Source organism: Poromitra crassiceps (assembly GCF_964638095.1).
Source record: "Poromitra crassiceps genome assembly, chromosome: 5".
NCBI lineage: Eukaryota > Metazoa > Chordata > Actinopteri > Beryciformes > Melamphaidae > Poromitra > Poromitra crassiceps.
Window position 1 is genome coordinate 30,627,523 of NC_139642.1, and position 17,469 is coordinate 30,644,991.

The 17,469-nt window shown below is 42.7% G+C and overlaps 4 protein-coding genes across 8 annotated transcripts in view; 1 reads left to right on the forward strand and 3 right to left on the reverse strand.

Annotated features, from left to right (window-relative positions):
* Window positions 1–1,990, reverse strand: part of agfg1a (ArfGAP with FG repeats 1a) — a 32,795-nt gene extending 30,805 nt beyond the window's left edge. For all 4 annotated transcript variants that reach the window (XM_083637051.1, XM_083637053.1, XM_083637052.1 and 1 more), the window contains exon 1: window positions 1,688–1,990. In XM_083637051.1, coding sequence (XP_083493177.1) covers window positions 1,688–1,854 — 167 coding nt within the window. In that variant the 5' untranslated portion in view covers window positions 1,855–1,990. The remainder of the gene's footprint in view (window positions 1–1,687) is intronic.
* Window positions 1,991–3,537: 1,547 nt separating this feature from the next.
* On the reverse strand, window positions 3,538–6,014 carry mrpl44 (mitochondrial ribosomal protein L44; the record flags this gene model as incomplete). The annotated part of the gene is made up of 4 exons (XM_083637972.1): window positions 3,538–4,115; window positions 4,546–4,724; window positions 4,880–5,348; window positions 5,839–6,014. The coding sequence occupies 4 exons, from the start codon at window positions 6,012–6,014 to the stop codon at window positions 3,935–3,937; spliced, it is 1,005 nt and encodes a 334-aa protein (XP_083494098.1). The 3' UTR covers window positions 3,538–3,934.
* Window positions 6,015–6,254: 240 nt separating this feature from the next.
* On the forward strand, window positions 6,255–8,312 carry dnaaf1 (dynein axonemal assembly factor 1; the record flags this gene model as incomplete). Its single annotated transcript, XM_083636616.1, has 2 exons — window positions 6,255–7,257; window positions 7,357–8,312. The coding sequence occupies 2 exons, from the start codon at window positions 6,255–6,257 to the stop codon at window positions 8,310–8,312; spliced, it is 1,959 nt and encodes a 652-aa protein (XP_083492742.1).
* Window positions 8,313–9,296: 984 nt separating this feature from the next.
* Window positions 9,297–17,192, reverse strand: mffa (mitochondrial fission factor a). 2 transcript variants are annotated; one of them, XM_083637356.1, is made up of 7 exons: window positions 17,010–17,192; window positions 15,665–15,882; window positions 14,101–14,270; window positions 13,642–13,736; window positions 10,699–10,755; window positions 10,347–10,431; window positions 9,297–10,239 (listed from the first exon to the last, which is right to left on the reverse strand). In XM_083637356.1, exons 2-7 carry the CDS (start codon window positions 15,876–15,878, stop codon window positions 10,108–10,110), a joined length of 753 nt encoding a protein of 250 aa, XP_083493482.1. In that variant the 5' UTR covers window positions 15,879–15,882; window positions 17,010–17,192; the 3' UTR covers window positions 9,297–10,107. The 2 variants fall into 2 exon arrangements, with proteins under 2 accessions (XP_083493482.1, XP_083493483.1); XM_083637357.1 differs by lacking the exon at window positions 10,699–10,755.
* Between the last annotated feature and the right edge of the window lie 277 nt (window positions 17,193–17,469).

The window sequence follows — 17,469 nt, forward strand, 5'->3', positions numbered from 1 at the left end:
TCTGCCCATCACCAGAGAGACAATTACTAGTCTCTTTCTTTCAATGCCATACTAAAAACAACCTAGACAGCTCAAAGAGGAGAGCCAGTTTAACAGTTTAAGGTCTTGAATGCTCCCAATGAAGCTGTACCTCAAGAAGAAACCCTACGAAGGAGATGTGGGCGACTCAAAAGCAACATGACCTAAATCAGAGAAGACATTTGTTTCTCTACCAAATAACTAATAAAGCTAAGACTGAAAGACGCCACATAATTTAACCCCCCCCCCCCCCCCGCCCCCACAACATTATTATTCACAAATGGAGAATGACGGCACGACCTCCATAAGACATTAAGGAAGTACAAACGTGCAGACTGCTGCATGTGTCATTGAGCAGAACAGGACAGACAGATGAACGACTTATTGGGTTACCTGTTAATAGCCAACTGTCTGTCAATTTGCTTTTCTCCAGCATTAAAAAGTGCCTTCAATTACACAAGGTTGTGCTAAGCAAACATATTTTGTAGGTACAAAAGCCTGGGTAAAGAATTAGTGAACAGAGATGGGACTTTGTGGCAAAGAGAGGACCAGAATTGTTAGTGTAGAGATAACACTTTAGCTTGCATGCCATATCTAGAAGATCTAGCTTTTGTCTCAACACTCAAAGCTTTCTGCAGGACTGGTGTACAGTGAGTGCAATGGGACATAGAACTATGGTGGGTGATTTCTAACACTAGATTATGTGAGCACACTGGTTTACAGTGTGCAAGAAGTCATTGCACTCAAAAGGGAATGCCGTATAACACTTAAATCCTAAAGTCTTCAGTGGAGAGTGATTATGAGGAGATTAGCATAATGCTCTTGCATATAGGTCAATATACCCCAATGATTTCCTATATAGGTCGATAATATATTGTATCACTGTCTGGAATAGGCCAGAAATCCTCAGAGAATCATCAAGTGAAGTCATAACCACATTGTGCATGTTGTCATTACTATATTTTGCATGTTGGATATTTCGAGTCCATTTGTTTTGGTCAGCATCACATACATAAGCTTTTAACTATAAAACATGAGACAGCTAAATTGAGGTAGAATATCTTTAGATGAATAAGCATGGGCTGCTTCACTAATCCCAAATCCCAAACTACAGATGCTTGCTTACACAACTGTACAGCTGCAACCCTTCAAATCAGGCAAATACTATGTAAAGGCAAAATATCTAGGTGCAGAAAATATCAATGGTTTGGCTAGTTAAAGCATTGTTGGAGTAGTAAGATTTAGCTTATTATAAATGTGTAAACTTGCCGTTTTGGGGGAATTGGCTGTAGAGAAGTACACATCACATTTTTGACAAATATTAGCAAATAATTGAATTGCTTATCAAAACCTGGAAGACCAGTTTAATGTCAGAGAAGTTCCATTGACTAACGCTAGCATTTGCATGCTAAAGTAGGCTAGCATTTCGGGTGGTTGCTAGCTTGCTTGACACCCCCCAACTACCCCACCCAATAACGGTAAAGCAAGACAATGTCGAGATCATTGGGACAAGCTAGCGCCCGCTAGATAACGTAAGTAACGTTAGTAGCGCCAGTCATCTTACGCTAGCTAGCTGGTTGCCATCATGTAAGGTTAGCTGAAACGAAGGCAAAACGTTAATTCTATATGGGTGCGCGCCATGTCTGGCTAAGGTCACTTAACAACTTACAGAATGCCAGAGCAGGAGGTGCATACGAACGAGCCCAGTGTCATGTTGGCATAGGTTGGGCCGCGCTGATCACAGTCAAAGCACTTTCTGTTGGGAGGCAAACTCGTCATTTCTCTCAGCATCTTCAGGTGTTTCTCCTCTTGCTTTCGTTTCGCACTCGCCGCCATGGTAAGGAACACACGGAGAATAAAATAAACCCAGTCAAGATTAAGGAGTCAGTTGAACACAAAAGAACGGTCTGGTTAACGGTTACCGACTCGTTAAAAACAGTAGAGTCGGTAGGCAGTCCTGCTGTCAAGGCGGCCTCGCGTCTCCAAGAGAACAAGGGAGAAGGCTCGCCGACAAAACGAGATGTTTACCTCTGCTTACTTCCGTCTTCGCCTAAATCCCTTATGCAGTCCCGATCATTCCCGACTATGACTATTTTTTTCTTGGGAGGTGGATTTGATTTAGGTTGGCTACTACTAACTTTGCGGTCCTACACATCTATTAACTAACCCAAACATGTTTAGCAGTTGCTTCTGTCCCGTACATGGTTGAAGAATGACGTCATTCAGAATAATTTGGTTGCCATGACTGAGGTGATTTCCGGCCTTGAAAAAAGTCGGTCGTTAAATATCTTGTTAATTAACTATCTTTGGTTGTAGTCGGGGGGGGGGGGGGGGTCAAGGTTGGCCCGCCTCTAGGCTTCCGTGTGGCAAACTAGCACCACGGAGCGGCTCAGCATTACCACTACATCACTCAATCATCTTAGGGGTCAATGGGTAGAAGTAGAAAGTGAAGTGCTATGCGTAGTCAGTACTTGCAAAGAACAGCTAAATTACTCAAGAAAACAATGCACATTTATAAACACTTAGCTTAATGTAAAATAACTGAAGAAATGGTCAAATATATATATTTTTCCCAAATTCTACAAAATAATGTAAAATAATGTATTACATTCTGAGCTCAGTGCCCTCCCATTGAGATGTGTGGAGGATTTTCTTTTTGCATGAATGAAAACACGGTTCAAACCACTGAGATATATGAATTATTATATGCCGATGGTTCAAACCCTTAGCCATAGCCTGCAGTTGAACTCTCTGAGTAACATAATGTTGTGGAATGTTAAAAACCTTGGTAGGCGACTCATTCATACCATCACATACATTTCTACAACATCCTCCTCATAATAGCCTAAATATAACTTTAATATGGTATATCCATCCAAAAGGTCATTTTGAAATAATTTTGTAATTAGCCAAGGTGAAATGCTACTTGACACACTGTAGCTTGGCCCATGTTTTGTTTCAATCACATTAGCTCACAAATAATTGTGAATTGCATTATGGTTTATAGTGAAGAGAACCCTGATACAGTAAGTACAATTAACATCTCCAGCAATAAACCCCAATAGCTCGAGGGCTAACAACTCTAAATATGGACTCAGAGATAAAGGAAATGAATGACAAATCAAACAATTCTACATTATGAGAAGACTGTACTATTGTAATCTCATGTCATGAGTTGTCTGAGAAATGACAGTATTCTAAGCGGACACTCTGACACCAAGAACAACCTGGAGAAGCAGCACATAACAGGCTGAGGGGCTGTCATGACAACTTGACCGAAGGGCACAAGACCGGAGAGGTTGGAGGGTTTTCGCCGATGGTCTATGTTCCTCAGGGAACAACTAAGGCCGAAGTAAGTAAGCTGACACTGTCCTGAAGTATTACATGGCATGGTTTGTCAGTAATATTTAGAAAAATAAGGGAGTACTTAATACAAAACAAATTGATAGAAAGAGGCACATAGGATACATTTTTATGATGTACACATGTAAGCTTTATTACAGATCAACAAAATAACAGAAAACCTAGCAAACCAAATGGCAGTTCTATTATTTACAAGTATGAGTAGATAACTTATTTGAACAAATGCCTGGATTTGATTTCTTCCTGCAAAAACACCAAGGCAAATAGGATCTTGCAAAAATATTTGGTCAATGATCCCCCTCCCTCCCTCTTTCTGGGCCAACTGACACTAAAATGCATGAGGTCACTGAATCAAACTCAATGAGTACCCAGTTGATAGATTGTTGGACAGTATGTGATTTGTTAACATTTAACAAGGGAGATTGTACCTAAAATCCATAATGCAAAAGGATGTTGTATCATATTTCCTGTTAACAAGGTGGATGCTCGCCAGTCGCCACTCCCCCACCAGCACCAAATGGTTCTCTGCTGCAGGACAGGAGTTGTTTGTTCATTAATTGCTGCTGATGGACTGAGCGACTGGCTGCTGTGACATGTGTTGCTGTTGCGGGGTGAAGTCGGACGGTCTGCGGTTCTCAGTGAAGCCGTAGAGTTTCCGCAGGGCCACGCGAGCTGCCTCTTCCTCCGCTGCTAGGACTGTCTCTCCTGGAGCCTGAGCCAGAAGCCTCTTATCACTGATGCGGAGCCACACAACAGATAGACAAGTACACAGACAATGTACCATGAATTATTTGCATTCATCAAACACTTTAAAGGCAATCGTGCATTATTCAATTTTGTCAGACATATGACTTCAAGAAGCGTTCATAATATAACAACTTAATAAATAGGATATGCAGGAAGCCTTGTTGGAGTTTGATTCCCACCTACGTCATTCATAAAAATAAAAATAAACATGGATTCATTGTACTTTGTAGGTTTGGGCCAATTTTCGATGATATTGAATATCTCGATATTTCCCGAATAGCGCAATATTTTCCGAAAATTGCAATACTATCATGTATTGCGATATTTGGGAGGGACTATATCGTGCTATTTCAATTTGGATATCGCCCAAGCCAAGTACAGTACTTTGGATAAAGGCATCCACTGTGTTCTACATACCTGTACAGGCCAACAAAGTAGAGAGGCAGGACGGTGCTGGCCCCCGCTGACCTGATGAGACGGGGCTCTGGAAGAGGAACGTTCCGCTGAGTAAGCTCCTCCACCAGGAGCCCCATGGGGTCAACCACTGTCCACATATCAAACAGGTCCTTCCCTATCAGCTGAGTGACCAGGAAATCCTAGGGAGGGGGAGAGACAGAGGGAAAGGAGAGTCATCAGGCTGCCCCGACATCCTGTTTCAACAGCAAATGCATCAAATCCAGGAAGTAAGGATGTCATTTCATGGGGCCATTAAAATCCTGAGGGCCCAGGACACTGCAGTCAAGTCTCTTACCCTGAGGAAAAATCCTGCTCTCTCTGGTCCACTGCTCTCCTGCAGGGCTCCGATCACAGCCATGAAAGTCGAATGGAGCACATCATCAGGGATGGGGAACTCTGCGATCACGGTTAGATCTTCAATGCCAAGGTTCTTCGCCACATAGCACACCACTTCCGAGCTGGTGAGGTGCCCTACGATGGCCGCCACACCCTCACTGTGCAGGCTCGGGAAGCTGGCCCTGCACCAGTCAGTAAGGAAGCTCCTGGTGAAACCTGCCCCTTGTGTACTCAGCTGAATATTATCTCTCAGAACAAGAGCGGTCGTCTCAGAGTTCACGCCTAATGCCTGTCTCCTCTCCTGCTCTGACTGCAGGTAACAGGGGTTGACAAAGGCTGTCTTCAGCAGCTCCAAGGGGAAGTTCTCCTGCAGACGGCTGCTGAAAGCCTGAACCTCGGCATGGTAATCCCAGTTAGGCTGCTGAGAGCTGGAAGACAGTACAACATGGGCTTCATTCTAAATAACCGAGAAAGTAGAATGTACATATTTCTGCTAAACTGTAACAGCAGAGGTGGGGACTTGAGTCACATGACTTGCAACATGACTTGTATTCGTGCCATAACTTGAGATTTCTCTTGAAAGTCATAAGATCTGTTCCACCAGACAACAGACTTAAAATTTAGTTCTCTGAATTTGTATGTAATGGTTGAAATTTTAAATAAGTTTAAGCTGATAGTAAAAAATCAAACGCATGATGCACTTACCCACTTGGTTTACACTGAAAATGTGTATGCATGTTTATTCAAACAGGCCTAAGTAACTAAGGTTAGTCAGAGTAACTTACACATAAACACCCAATTGAACTATTAATTGTCATAAGTTAACATTTTAGCCTTGCATACGAATCACAAATGGCCTTGAGTTGCTCTCTAACGTTAGCGTTAGCTAACTCTCCCATGTTAGCTAGTTAGCATTACCGTGGCTTCGGTGGCGGCGGTCCTTCGAGCTTTAACTTCCTTTCCATGAGGAGTGTATATGCCTTCATCCATCGCTTTTTCTCTCTAATCTGTGTGAATGAAATATTTGTACAGACACGTTGGTAATGAATTCCTAATGACAGAGCACCACGATTTAATATGTACCCGGACGCCATGACAGCAGCGAGTGTAACCGTGAAAACATTCCCCTGTGAAACAAACAATATCCGGTCCTGGACGCCGCGTGATGACCAAGCGTTACCATAGCGACATCAAACAACAACAGGGATGGCTAACAGAGCAGACTATTGAGTACTTGTCGGACTATACGACTTGAGAACTATCATAAAACATCTTGGAAATAACTTGAATGCGGTCATTTTCTCCGATTTGCTAATTTTAGATATTTTCTGGCGATGCTGTCTGCTGAGGTCCACGAAACGAGGGGAGAAGAGGAGGTGAAAGCAACTCTGGAAGCTGGAGGTGCAGAGATAACTGATTTTCCCATCAAAAATGGAGTTGATACCACAGACTATGGCTCCTTCATAGAGGCAGAAGTCAACAGAGATCAGCTTCAAGAAAAAAAGACGGATGAAAAAACACTGCAAGCCCCACTTCAAGATAAAAAAGAAAAAGATTCAGGGCCAAGAATGACAAAGAAATTCCTGAAAAACCACTGTAAGGAAAACAAACTTTACATAACACCTTGCCTGAATGACACTTTGTATTTACATTTCAAAGGTTTCTCCACCATAGAGAACTTAGAGGAGTACACAGGCCTGAAGTGTCTTTGGCTGGAGAGCAATGGGCTGCAACGCATTGAGAACCTGCACGCTCAGACTGAGCTGCGCAGCTTGTTCCTTCAGCACAACCTCCTGTACAAGCTTGAAAACCTTGAGCCTCTGAGCAAGCTCTGCACCCTGAATGTCTCCAACAACTACATACGCACCATAGAGAACATCTCCTGCCTTCCTGAGCTGGGCACCCTGCAGATTGCCCATAACAAGCTGGAAACAGTGGAGGGCATCAAGCACCTGAGTCAGTGCCTCTCCATCAGTGTTCTGGACCTATCCCACAACTTGTTAAATGACCCAGAGATCCTCTTTGTGCTCGAGAGCATGCCACAGTTGCGAGTCCTCAATCTAATGGGAAATGAAGCAGTGAAACAAATCCCAAACTACAGGAAGACCATGATCGTACGTCTCAAACAGCTCACCTTCCTTGACGACCGACCTGTGTTCCCCAGGGACAGGGCCTGTGCAGAGGCATGGGCTGTGTGGGGGCTAGAGGGGGAGCGCAACCAAAGGGAGCTATGGGAAACACGAGAGAGGAGGAAAATTCAGGACAGCTTGGATGTCATGGCGGCGATCCGAGATAAAGCCCTGGAGAGACGGCGCCTTCGAGAGCTACAGGAGAAAGGTGAAAAAAATCTTAAACTCTTCCAACCCCTTGCACACACACATACACATAGTAAATGTGGATTTGCATCTGTGAAAAGTATGGTCTGTTTCATTCCAGGGGAGATTGAGGTGACCACCATTCCAGAGACTCAGGAGAGCCAGGCCCATATTTTGAGCTCATCACAGGGAGAGAAGATTCAGGCTTTTGTGCAGGACAGCCTGGAAGCCCATGAAGAGTTCCTACAGAGACAGAGTAAATCAACAGAAGAGCCAGATGAAGACAAGCTAGATGATGAACACCTAGAGGGAGAGCAATCGGGTGAAGAGCTTGTGAGAGAGCAGCTAGAGAAAGAAGACCAGAACCACTCAGAGGGGAAGCAGTCTGTGAGGGAAGAGAAAGAGGGAGTGAATTCAGAGCAGAGAGAGGGAGCGATGTTAGAGAGCGAGCAACAAGAAGATACCCAGCAACGACAGTCAGTGACAAACCAGTCATGCAGAATCCAGTCTGTGAGGAGCGAAGTGGAGAGATGGCAGACAAGTAAAGTTGAGCTAGAGAGAGAGCAGTCTCAGTCTGAGATGAAACAGCCTCTAATCATGGCGGCGCCCTCTGAACCAGTTGATGTGATCACGACTCATGGTCCTGGGCCACTGGTGACAGAACTGGAGGAGGTAGAAGACCTGGAAACCATTCAGCTAGCACCACATCGTTCACTGTGTATCGACGATCTGCCCGATCTGGAGGATGTGGACATGGAGGACCAGGACTTTACAACAATCCTCTCTTCTCAGCAAGTGTCCAAGCCAAAAATAGAGGTGATATCAGGCAATAGCGATGAGGACGAACCAATCAGGTATCAGAGTGAGATCACACCTACTTTGGGTCCAGACACAGATTTGTTGTTCTTGAAGAGTGACTGCAAGGCATCAATTCAAGTCACTAGTAAGTCCTCACCATTGGCAGATTCAGAGGCTGGGGATGCCCTCCAGCCACTGATTTTGGAACCACAGGGACAGTCCAAAACAAACCAAGTCTCCTCTCCACCACCACGCTGCTTGATTGAGGAACTGGACTGATGCTGCAGGGCCGAGAACAATTTTGTAAGATTTCTTTATAAAGTAATGATGCAATACCAAGAGTCCAATCAGGGCACGGCTTTCTATTTTAACTGTAAACAAATATAAGAGTATGAGCACATAGTTTTAGCATATGTAAACACACACACACACACACACACACACACACAGATGATAATTTCTAAATCACATGATAATACTTATCCTCTTCGAATAGGGTTTTTGTCCCCTTTCCCCTTCATTTTAATCATGTCAAGGATGAAAGAAGTAATCCCAGAATACAGGGCTGTAAAGAAGAGTCTGATGTATTTTGAGATGTCATGTGTCACTGAGCCTATTGCAGACTACAGGTCTTCCTTTTAGGTTGATGGGGTTTCTGTGAATCTTGGGGAGGGTGTAGAATACTAGCCTAGGTAAACCCAGCCCCCACGTGACCTGCTCTCTCAGTTCCCAGTCACTAGTGACTGAGAACAGGTCTGAGAGCAGGTCACGTGGGGGATGGATTTACCCAGGCTAGTAGAATACTGGTATCCTGTTCTATTTTCTTGTTTTCCACCACTCCCTCCAAGTGTTCATAGTCTATATTTGTCTTTGTCAAGTGCTCAGCTGATAGCTCCCCTCTCCCTTTTAGACAGGTTATTTAACACTTTGTTTTTCTTTGTCTATTACTTCCTGGAAATCTTTTCCCACCAGTCCAATGTAAGTTTCTAATGCATTTATATTATTGGGATTACTGAAATTAAATTGACGCCAGCGTAGGTTCACAATTTTAATCTGTACTTTTGATCCAAAGTTTGACAACAGTGTTCTTTTTCTCTACATTTGTGTTGATTGTTATATTTTAAGTGGAATCAATAAATCCTGACGACCTGGTCAAATAATACTTTCTCTTAGGAATGCAAGCGTGTATTTCACAACATTTTATTCATCATTTTGGAAATAAATTGTAATCCCCAATCTTTCCATGTACCCCTGCAAGCTGCTCAAGTCCCCCTGGTGGAGAATCACTGGTGTACATACTACACTTCTTGTCCAAAGCTGCACTCATTGCACTGTATTTCAGTGCATCTAAGAAATGACACATTGATCTACTTTAATAGGCATTTATTCAAATGAAATATATGGTTATCAGTATTAGACAGGTACATTCTGAAATGAAAAATTAACCAGTTGAAGAGTGGACAATTTTTCCATTTCATAAGTGTGTCGTGCTCAGGTGTGATATGTCCTTTCTATCACACAATAGCAAAATAATGACAAATAGTGATGTCTGCATTTGTTTTTAAGCATCAATAAAAATACAGGGCTATTTGTCATATGTATCGTTTTACAACATAGCATTATATCCCTCAATTAAATTCACATATTACTCTCCCCCCAATAAATATCCAACATTCAGTCCACTGTTACACCTCTACATTGTGGCTCCGTTGTGGCTTTTGATACCCTGACGTTGTATCTGGAGGAATCCTTTCCACAGCTCCGAGTGATGTGAACAAATATGTACAGCTAGTCGTGCTTAGCATCATTGAGCTAGAAGATTTGTAATAAAAACAAGACACGTGAAAACAGAATGGGTACAACAATACAGAATTATAAAAAAATAAAAATGTACATGTATTAAATAAATCAAAATCAAATCATCCCTATGTGCAGCAGGCCTTGTGTGCCCACGCCAAGGTCTTGCTTCTATAGGGACTGAGTGCAGCGAGTAGATTGAGCTAACATTTGACACACAGAATAAGGGAGAGGCGTATCTCCTCTCACGGTGGTACAGTGCAAATCAGTTCAGGCTCTAGCGGCGGAACCACACCCAGCTGTTGATGAGCCAGAAAGCTACAGTGACCGAGTACAGGATCATCTCACGCTTCGCTCGCTCCTTGTTCTCCTCTTCCAAGAGCTGCAGTCTCCGGTTCAACTTGATGAGCTATCCAGAAATAAAAACAAATCAATCTCAGTCACATCTATTCCAGATTGGCACACACACACACACTCCCCATGGGATAGTCGACGATGTGTTTGTGAGCGGCTAACCTGACGTCGAAGTGTCGCCGCGTCGACGACAGTCATGTCATCGGGACCTCCTTCCAGAGATGTGTCAAGTGTCGGTAGTGCAAGCCTGGGAAAGACAAACAGAATCATTTTGAGAAGCAGTACAGAAGCTAGTCAGTCATGAACGAGCATATCATTCTTTCAGAACGCGCATCAGCTCCTTTGCACAATGGGTAAGGTAACACTGACAAATTAACTTTAATAGATTCCTCCCCACTGCCACCTAGTGTTAATTACTCTTATTTCTTGGTCTGAAATGAGCGTGGAAGGTAGGAAAGGAAGGAGGAAAAGCAAGAGAGGGACAACATGAAGACCGAGTGCCAGGTGGAGTTACCTGGATTCCTGCAGGGGGTTGGAGCTTGAAGCCGACCCCCCTCGCAGTGATGGTTTGCTAAAGAGGTGAAGAGAGGGGAGACGAGAGAGAGAGAAAACAAGAGAGATAGAGCAACATACATCGTACAGTGTTGCAAACATGCAGACGCAACTCGCATGTCCCCTCGCATACATACACCTTGTGTGGTGTCCTGGAAATCAATACTTGACTACTCTTTACAAGCCTTGTGTCTTGACTCAATTAGAATGGTGTTTACGGAAGATACACTTTATCATTCTATCCTTCCAAAACGGATCACAAAGATTCAGTTGACAAACACCGACATTCACAAACTATCCTCAACTACCTCTCTGCTACTAGAACTGAGGATAAGTACATGGAAGGTTTAGTAAGGTTTTGAGCAAGCCACATGTCAACAGCACTTTAGACTTCAGAGACTGCTAGTTCAATTCATATGGACTGCTGTTGCTGTTGTCCAAATGGCAACTTTCTGTTGCTATTGTTGGGTCATTGCATCTGTTCTGTTACAATCACCTAATTTCCCAAGGGGGATTTGAGCTAACATAAAAAAAAAAGTAATAAGAAGTGTTTGGCTAGTCCTAGTGCAAGTCACTTCTGTATAACTGCTGGTTCCAAGAATCTCCATAATGTGATGATCATACCTCCAGTTCTAGACAAGAGCATGTATTGCTGGTAGAGGAGGAGGTCTCTCTCCTAATGCCTTGGGCCAAACAGACCCAAGGGCACAGATTAGAGAAGCATAGCAGGCATAACAGACTATTTCACCTGAAACACTGAACATGCTGTATTAATAGTGTTACTGAAAGTTAAAATGCACCAGGGGAGCAGCTAAAGAGAAGCAAGTCAATGTAAGATTCAGTGGAACTTGCTAACTGCAAAGATATATGATGCCGTCTTTAATCTTCTCCACAAGCAATGTTTAGCAGAGCAAGCTCTTTCAAGCCTTAAAAAATATATATATACCGGTATATAATAATAATAATTTGTCCATTTGACAGATGGTTAAGAACTGATCTAATGATCCTAATGCGAGACAGAGGTCTGTAATATCCTAGTCTTATATTTATGAATGGTGTGAATAGAGAGGAGCCGCTAGTATCAAAGCCGTAGCAGGACGGGCGATTGGCAGGTCACCTGCGCTGGTTCTCATCCAGGACCTCCAGGACCTGGTGGTAGGCCCGACGTGTAGTAGACTGGATGAAAGATAGAACACCGCTAGGGCTGTACAGGGCCTGCTCGTCTTCAGCCATGGCAAGAGGGGGGCAGGGGCGGACAGGGGCTGGGGGGGAGGGGGTTGCACTGCTCAGTGCCCACCAATAAGAGCAGGGCAGCCAAGTCAGAGAAAAGAGGCAGAACAAGGGAAAATAAGAAGGAAGGGGAGGAGGGAGGGAGAGAATGAAAGGAAAAGAGAGTGTCCTCAACTTTACTAACTTTGCAGACAGCAAAATGAAAACTAAGTGAAAAATGCAAATAAAAGCAGTCTTGTAATATTATCACAAGAGATTTTAACCTGTCAACTACTCGCAGTGCTCCACTAACATACACCCAAGCACTCCGACAGAAATGGAGGAGGAGATGTGAAACTAAAGACACATACCACAAGCAACTTATTCAATCTTTGATGAGACCACCCAAGAAAGACCACTGAAATCAAGGTCAGCCGCCACGGCGGGTAATGAGCTGATCAGCAGAACAGCAGCAGGTGAAATGGGTCTACAACATCTTATGGTCAAATGTGAATCCTGACTAAAGTATCTTGTACAATTCTAAAATATTTAATATCTGGAAATTATCAAATCAAAAACAGTGATGTGTGAGTATGGTGTTAATGGGTTAGTGTTGGTGGCCTAATAAACAACTGGGTATGTCAACAACTGAAACATTGACTATGTTTACATGCACACAATATTCCGGTTTTCGGAAAAAGGCCATATTCTGACTAAATGAATAATCCACTAATATTCCTGTTAACATGCAGCCGTAGCTCGAAGTGTGAGATGCAGGTAGAAACAGCTGAGTTTTTCTGTTGAGAATAAACAGAGCAGCAAAGAACTCTATTCTTACCAGCATCATCTGGTCCATTTCAGGTGCTTGCTGCTGGAAATTTTGGTGTTGCAATATTTGCGCATATTCAAAAACCTGATATCCAAGTTTTTCATATTGTGGGCGCCACTCTCTCTTTCACTCTGGGTTAGGCATCTTTCTGATCTCCTCCTGATCAGAAATCTGGGATTTTCTTTTCTCATGCCAGAGATGATGGATTATATGATTATATCGCCTATTCTAGCGCTTCTAGCACACATCAGCTGACCGCAAACAGGCAAAATGCATCACAAACTGCGGTAAAAACCCCGACTGAGATGCATATTCCGAATGTGCTGTATACATGATCAAAGAATCCTCCTAAAACCCGAATAATACTGGAATATCCCACGTCTTAATCGGAAAATGCTAAATTCGGAAAAAGGACAAATTTGGAAAATGCAACTACTGGACAATGCTGTTTACATGACCCTTATCAAATTCAGAATATTGTCATTTTCAGAATAATAGTGGAATATTGTGTGCATGTAAACTTAGTCAGTTAAAGCAGCTACAGGCCTAGCAGCAAACATACATCATGTGAAACTCCAGTGACGACGGACAACCAACTAAAGCCAAGTTACTGAGGCAAACACACGGGGACGTACAAGGAAACGCTGAAGATATTGAGAGCTAGAAAAAAGATGCAGACTAGTGTGTATAGGAGATACATTTGAGCCTACGTTGTGTGCTAATTATGGCCTGTTTTATGTGTAAACTATGATTGTTTTTACTCTCTGTGAAGCACCTTGAGATTTTGTTGTAATTTAAAGTGTGCTATATAAATAAAATCCATTATTATATTATTATTAATGGTGGCGTGTCCAAGCCAATACTCACGTGGATGAGTCATTTCGAATCAGCTGGCTGTTGTGACGCATCGGCGTGTTCTCGCTAGCTGAGCGCTCCCGTCGTAATCGCCCTTGGGGCCGCAACTACAGGGAATAAAGACGACAACAGTCTGTACTTTTACTGACAATCCCCTTGTGGTCAGTGGGTGGATTTGATTTAGTGGCCTTGGTAGGTTTGACATTAAGCCTACCAAGCCGCTTTGTCCACTCATAAACATCAGCTATTTGAAACAGTACATGTTGCCTGAACAAATTAAATTGGTGTATTAATTCTAGGATCCTCGACATTGTGACACAGTGGCTATGTTGCTGGTGCTATGCTGATGGTATGAAATGAGAGACTTTATATTTCATATTTTTGACTGGCTAGTAACCCACACATTGCAGCACCACTGTGACAGCACTTTGAGAGAACCCTGACTCCACTCTGCTTCCAGCGGCTCCTCACCTCCTCACTGGGCGGGGCTGGAGCAGCACTCCGCTCCACTTCCATGAAGTCCAGAGGCCGCTCGTTGAGGGTGAGGACTCTGGGCGGAGTCTTCAGTGACAGCGCCTCCAGTGGCGTGGACTGGATTAAGTCCAGGTCCCTGGGTCTGCTGTACTGGGCGTCACTGTCTCCTGACAAAATGAGATGTGGATCAGAGTTGGGGGTTTTCTACTTCAATCAAAATATGTAACTGATCTCCCTGTTTATAATATTTTAACCCTTCTCTTTTTTTATTATAATGAAATTTTTATTATTTTTCACAGATTACATCATCATTTATTTAGAACAAAATGAGACTAGTAAGTCCCCACAACAAAGTGGGGTGGGGTCAACACTTGTCTTGGATATCCTCCACATACACAACATCACTGCTTGATAGGCTACCTACAGTACACACACACCCTCTCTTCATACACGCAACTTTCCATTTCAAGTGAAACGTAAAAGGGTTTCTGGAGCTTTGGACTCTACCGCCGTACTTCCTCTTTGAAGTATATTGCTTAGATCCTGGGGCAAGTAATCTATTCGTGGCTGCCATATTTTCATAAAGTTGTTTTCATTATCTTTCATTCTGGCGCTGAGTCTCTCCATAGGAAGTACTCACCCTTCTCTTTTTTTAATGTTTTGTTGTGTTTTTTACATTTATACTGTAAAGGACATGCCATTCACCTAGTGTTAACTCAATGCAAATATGTTCCTGATTAAACCTCAACAACTCAATGTATTTCCCTTAAATTCTGAAATGTAATCTGTCACGGAGAATGCGTTGCCGACGCAAAACAACGATGCACCATGGTGCCAAGTTGCCAATGCAAACCGTGTCAACTGCTAGTAAGGGCTAGGTGTAATATTTAAGTTGTAACTCATGCCTACGTTGGAACTATTTCACTTTTAGTAGTGCATAAACTCGGACTGAGTGAGACTTTACGCTCAAACTGGCTATGTTTGAACTTACGCAAATACGCACTGCTGGTGCAACCCACTGCTGTACCACACTGATAGAAAGATATGTGAAATCTGTTAAAGGCTCTGACAAAGCCACATAATGGCTACATTACAGTCAGGTGACAGTCATCAATGATGTACATAGTTAAGTGTAATATCAGCCAGTATAATTTTGAAATTAAAAGTCAGTTCCTACTTCCTACATAGAGAGAATGTAATGGTTGTGAATCTTCACTGGCCTCACGATTCGATTACAATTCATCTGTCAATGATTCCATTCGATTCCACGATGCATCGCGATACAGCTCAAAGTATCGCAGCTCCAAGTATCTCATCCTCAATTTTCTATATTAGTACTGCACATGGCTACTTTTTCATCAATTAATATAAGCAATGGGATAAATATCAACTCCCTTTTTTACTTAGAAAGTGCTTTAAAATCTGAATGTCAACATAAATTTAAACATAAACCATTCAACGATTCATCTGTCACCGATTCGATTCGATTCACACGTCCGCATCGCGATCGCGATGCATCAATTAAACGATTAATTTTGACACCCCTAAATGGTACACCTACCTGCCACTACAATTCTCTCTGGGACTTGCATCATGACACTATGAAGGGTTTCCTGCAGTCCGGCATCAAGCTCTCCGGAGCCATGAGGCCCAACCTTGAGCATCTCAGGGATACGCATCCGCTGGCTGATACCCTCTGTGTACTCCAGCTCATAGTGGATACGGTTCATCTCCGCCATCTCTGACGTGGTGGAGGGGAAGGCTGCTCCGTTCATTTGGCTGTAAAACAACAGTTATATTCAGCTTGACAGTAACACATTAGACTAGTTGTTAGTCACAAAAAGATTATCAAGGGAAGAAAATTGTGCCATAATGACCTAACGTCTTCTTATCTATACTTTCAATTCCAATCCTGTTCAAATGGTCACACTGCATATAGTGCATTATATTTAATGGCACATCTCATCAAACTACAGCTAACTTATTATATGAAGAGTACAGCGGCAGAATCTCTTAAAGGATCTCCTGAATCTCAGAAAACCTAGGAGAACTCATATCAGCTGATGTGCTGTAGCTAGCGGTTACAAAGGGAGAGTGCTCGTGTTGCTGTCATATGATAGCAAGTTGCATAAAGATAGACATAACTTTGACTTAGACTTCAATGTGACCTTATGTCAAACTTGCTATTTAGACACTTAGCGTTATATATTATTTACATGTTCCAACTACTTCTTTATTGTTATAAAGTTAGATCTGTAACAGTTTGTTTCCGTTATAAAGTTAGATCTGTAACAGTTTGTTTCTGCCACTTCTTCAGGCTCTTTCAAAAATCCAGAGATTTGCCATGTTGTATGAAACTGTTTCAGTATTTAAAGTTCCCACCTTGACAGTTAGTTAGGCCGACTCGTTGCCATAACAAAGTTCTTGACTCAAGATGTATAGCCAGGGAGAGGTGGCAAACTTTCCTACCTTACCTCAAAACAACCCGACCCGAGAACCAATATCATTCTGACAGACTAACATGACGTGAATGTAGCTTGTGTCAGGAGCCTGAGAGACGTACACTGATAAATGAGGAAGTTTGCTGGTTATTTTTCGTATTGCTGCTGTTAGCAAATTAACATTTCTGAACATGTTTATAGCTAAATAACAACATTAATGTTAACATTACAACAATTCATTCAAACTCGATTAGTGAAGCTAGCACCCGCGAATGTGTAACGTTAACGTTACCGCCTACCTTGTGGTTAGTTTATCAAAAAGTATCCCACACTGACTAGCGTTAAGTATTATGCTACCGTGACCAAATGAACCTAACGTTAACGTTGGTTTGTCAATGACAGTTATTAAGACAACACATTAGCGCCATTTCAAGCTAAAGTAGCGCGTTAGCTTCGTTTTCTTACCCTTTGGTATGTTGTTAGCCTCTCCACGAAAGTAATTTAGGAATAATATTGGGAGGATTTGCAAGATAAATAACACAATTAGCGTTACGTAGCGTTAAGTGTATTACAGATGATGTAGCTAGCAGGCATCTCCTTAGCTTGTGTTGTTGTCCTCTTTCGTTAGTGGACCCAAACAGGAACCACGGGAACCTATGACGGGAACGACCACCAGGAGGAACCGAGGAAGTTACGTTCCTTGCTTAAAAAACGTTGAGAGCAGACGACCAACCGCTACTGCCGCCTTGTGGCTCCAATGTGTAATACATGGGTTTCGCCAAACCCCCCCCTTGGCGCTAGAGATTTTCTAAATTTTAACTACAGCAAATAATTTGGTTTTGATGTTTCCAGTTGTGCATCATTTCACTTATTGAATGATGAATTCACTATGAATAGTGACTGTATGTCACTATAAACGCAGTGA

Coding starts and splice junctions, on each gene's coding strand:
- mffa (XM_083637356.1), bottom strand. CDS start 15,878: ATGAACGGAGCAGCCTTCCCCTCCACCACGTCAGAGATGGCGGAGATG. Junction 10,756..13,641: donor ATTCGAAATGACTCATCCAC/GTGAGTATTGGC, acceptor TCACCTCTTTAG/CAAACCATCACTGCGAGGGG. Junction 10,240..10,346: donor CGGCGACACTTCGACGTCAG/GTTAGCCGCTCA, acceptor ATTTCTGGATAG/CTCATCAAGTTGAACCGGAG.